Source organism: Limulus polyphemus, unplaced genomic scaffold (genome assembly GCF_000517525.1).
Source record: "Limulus polyphemus unplaced genomic scaffold, Limulus_polyphemus-2.1.2 Scaffold821, whole genome shotgun sequence".
Classification (NCBI taxonomy): Eukaryota; Metazoa; Arthropoda; class Merostomata; order Xiphosura; family Limulidae; genus Limulus; species Limulus polyphemus.
In genome coordinates this window covers 49265-53311 of record NW_013666431.1, presented here as the reverse complement: position 1 = coordinate 53311, position 4047 = coordinate 49265, and the positions used below count along the sequence as shown (strand labels likewise).

Sequence of the window (4047 nt, the reverse complement as noted above, 5' to 3'; positions counted from 1 at the left end):
GTTGTAATCTCTTTTGTTTTTTTGCTGTTCGAGCTGCCACTGTTGCAGGTTTTCTTGCCACTGCTGTTGTCTCTCTTCTTGTTTCTTTTCTTTTTCCTCCAACAGCTGTTGTAATCTCTTTTGTTTTTTTGCTGTTCGAGCTGCCACTGTTGCAGGTTTTCTTGCCACTGCTGTTGTCTCTCTTCTTGTTTCTTTTATTTTTCCTCCAACAACTGCTGTAATCTCTCTTGTTTATTTTGTTGTTCGAGCAACCACTGTTGCAGGTTTTCTTGCCACTGTTGTTGTCTCTCTTCTTGTTTCTTTTCTTTTTCCTCCAACAACTGCTGTAATCTCTCTTCTTGTTTATTTTGCTGTTCGAGCTGCCACTTTTACAGATTTTCTTGCAGCTGCTGTTGTCTCTCTTCTTATTTATTTTCTTTTTCCTCCAACAACTGCTGTAATCTCTGTTCTTGTTTATTTTCTCATTCTTCTTGTTTCTTTTCTTTTTCCTCCAACCACTGCTGTAATCTCTCTTCTTGTTTCCTTTCTTTTTCCTCCAACCACTGCTGTAATCTCTCTTCTTGTTTCTTTTCTTTTTCCTCCAACCACTGCTGTAATCTCTCTTCTTGTTTCTTTTGCTGCTCTTGTATTGCTGCCATCAAGTCTGCTAAGCTGTAACTTGATTTGCCGCTTCTCGTTTCCATTTTTTTGGTCCCACTCTCTGACACCAATTTGTTACCCTCCAGTCGTTAGTTGATTTTCCGTAACTTCGTTCCCACGAAACTTTAGCGACAAGTCCTTTCTTAATAAAACTGGTTTATTCTTTCTGAATACAACTTTGCGATACACTTAATTTCCACATTCGCGCTATAACAAACGCTATAATTCACAACAAACGTTTCACGTGCTCAACAATACGTCTCTCTCTCTCGGTCCGCAGTTCAATTACACATTGTTCCCGTCGCTTCTTGGCCGGTCTTATATATACAAGACTACCCCATATCTAGTAGTCTCCCGACGCTTCATGAACGTTCTAGAAGCGCGTGGCGTGTTACTAGAGTCACGTGACCTCCGCTGTCGTAACACTAGTATCCGTAAAACGTAGAAAGACAAACCGTTTTAACGCCTTCAGATGAGAATCGCCTTAAACGATTGGAGTATTCATATTCATCATGCTTCAATAAAAAAAATATGTTTACTATAGCTCTTAATGTTTTTCTTCATTATTTTCTATTAGACGATAACTTATTTACTCACGCGTCATTTAATTTCAACTTGCAGATTACTCTAAAATTTGTTTACATACTATTCAGATCCGAAAAGCCAGACAGTATAATGAGATACAAAATATAGAAAACACCTCTTAGTTTATTTTAACAGTTATCAAGTTGAATATGTTCGTTCACCGAGACACTCGTTTTCAAGACTTGGAGTGAAAACTATTATTCAAACATGATGTTCCACTAGCACACAAAGTTTCAAAATCAACCCTTATTTAAGCACGATGTTCTATAACGCAAAGCTTAAAATTCAACCATCATTCAAGCACAATTTTCCACAAAGCTAAACATCAACAATTATTCAAACACGATGTTTTACAAGAGTACAAGCTTAAAAATCAAGCATTTTTCAAATATGATATTCATAAGTACATAAATCTTAAAAATCTGCCATTGTTTAAACACATTGTTTAAATAATTATTTAATTACGATATTTCACAACGCAAAGTTTAAAAACCAACCATTATCCTGAACGATACTCCACAAGTACACAAAGTTTAAAAACGACTGACTTGTATGAATATCGTTCATTTGTAAAGAAAGCTGTGAACATTATTGTTCAATAACCATCCAAGATCACAATTCAAATAGCTCTAATTCATAATTAAAGCACTTTAAAACACACATTATTATAAACAACAAATTTATCTTTAAAGGGACAGTACCAGAGTTTAGAAGTAACCAAAACTTTAAAAAATATTACTTACAAAACATGAGATTCTGGTAAAATAATTAATTGTTCATAAAACAGGGGATTAAAAAATAATATTGCTCTAATGATATATAACAAATTAGATAAGGTTCACAAACATAAAAAGACTTAAGCATAAAGTAATTTTCATCATAAAAAACGAAGTTCTAAGAAAATAAAATTGTGTTTTCTAGCGCATTCTGGGCCATAAATAAACAGGCACATACCCTAAATTACATTGAAAGAAAATGTGGTCTTGAAAGATGAAGTTTTCAGTTGAGAAAATTTTATAGGTGCTCTAACGTCTGCTAATTTTTTAGTTTGGTTTATACAGTATAAGGATGGATGGGAGAAAGAAAAAGTCCTAGAGCGTTATCGTGCTGAAAATAACGATCGTCGTCGGTATAGCTTGACTGGTAATAAGTCTTTGAACAAAATAAGTGTAACAATCAATTAGACTTGTAGTAAGGCATTAGTACTGGGCCTATCATTTTTTAACGTTGTATTATTTATTTAATCCCTCAGTGATTTCAAGAATTGGAAGGTTGTATAGTAACAATAATATTCTAACCACACTATGTTTGACATATCAGTTGCCGACGGCTTGTTTCGCTCAATCTAAATACTAAAGTCTCATGACAAGTAAAATTAATTTTAATTATGCTTCGCCAGCTTTGAAAAGACTTTCATATCATAACATAACAATCAACTCGTCTTGATATGGACTTCAGTACCTTAATTAAATCTCGTAATGTTCTGAGGAAACATATTATTATGTAAATGATTACATAAAGGCATAGATCGATTTTAAGCTAGCTTAAGGCTAGTAACTAAGATTAATGAAACCTGCACTTAACAAATAAATTAATAATGAGCTACGCCTTTTTGAACTTTATGATTAAAGAATGGGAGGAGGTTCTTAAACTTTTGTTTATTTTCTTAGAGGGATTTTGTCCTTTGGGTGAGGTTCATCAAGAGAAATGTTCTTCATCTCCAGTCCTAGATGTCTGTGGAGACGACAACGACTGTCCTCGAAGCAAGAAATGCTGTAAAAGTGGCTGCTCTAAGGTCTGCGTCAACCCACTTCCTCGTCCTCCGGTTCGAACACGCAAGCATCGCGGACAAAATAACCCGCCAAAACTTTTTTAAATTGCAGCATTGTATCTGTGGTAGTGATATCTATTGGGAAAATGTTTAGATTTGTAATTTCCCTATATATTTTACATGTATAAAACTTAGCTTAGCTAACAATAAAACAAACCAAAGATAGCAACTTTGTCAAAAATTATCATTCTTTGCAGTACTTATTTATACGAAAAATTTGGAAAAAAGCAAAAAACAACTAAAATTTATTGCTGATTCTTTCGTTTTGAATAGGGTAGGGTTTCCATTGTGAATCTTTCTAACGTATTTTTTTCGTATTATATAAGCAATGAGAACATCATACGCATATTGAAGTTTTCATTGTTGTTTTTTTAATAATAACAACTTAGAAAACTTTAGTCATTTTGTATCATCATTAGATTTATTAAATTGGTTTGATTTTCTTTGTTTTGAATTATGTTTATTTCTTACACGGGAGTGCAAATCTATACACGTTAGAACTAGCATTTATTTATTTACTTACATTTATATAATTTTTAAGGAATCAATAGAAAAAGACCGCTATGACTAAAAACGTGCTAGTATTTTCATTAGATTTTATGGATCGAGCATGGTCATAGTCGCCAATGACTAATGTGGTAGGTATGTAATATTTTCCTGAAGTGGTGATTAAATAAAGTTAAGTGTACAACTACTTACATCCTGTTTGCAAGACTACTGACCAAATGCAGAACACCTGTACGAAAAATTTAACCCTAGGATTACCGATTGGATCCGTTAAAGTATCGTTTTTAAAAACACATTTTTCTAATCTATTGTTACGACAGCGGAGGTCACGTGACGCTAGTAACACGTCATATTCTCGAAGGTTCGTGAATCCTCGAGTGTTTACAAGATGTGCGGTATTCTTGTATATATAAGACCGCCAAGAAGTGACGGCAACAATGTAATTGAACTGCAGACAGAGATAGAGACTGACAATTGAGTCGAGC

At 33.9% G+C, this 4047-nt stretch overlaps 1 protein-coding gene across 1 annotated transcript in view; it reads left to right on the top strand.

Annotated features, from left to right (window-relative positions):
• LOC111086072 (WAP four-disulfide core domain protein 2-like) overlaps window positions 1-3449 on the top strand; it is a 16372-nt gene extending 12923 nt beyond the window's left edge. Inside the window, exon 2 of the mRNA XM_022387494.1 lies at window positions 2895-3449. Within this exon, the coding sequence (XP_022243202.1) occupies window positions 2895-3100 (206 nt within the window). The 3' untranslated portion in view covers window positions 3101-3449. The remainder of the gene's footprint in view (window positions 1-2894) is intronic.
• The last annotated feature ends 598 nt before the right edge of the window (window positions 3450-4047 follow it).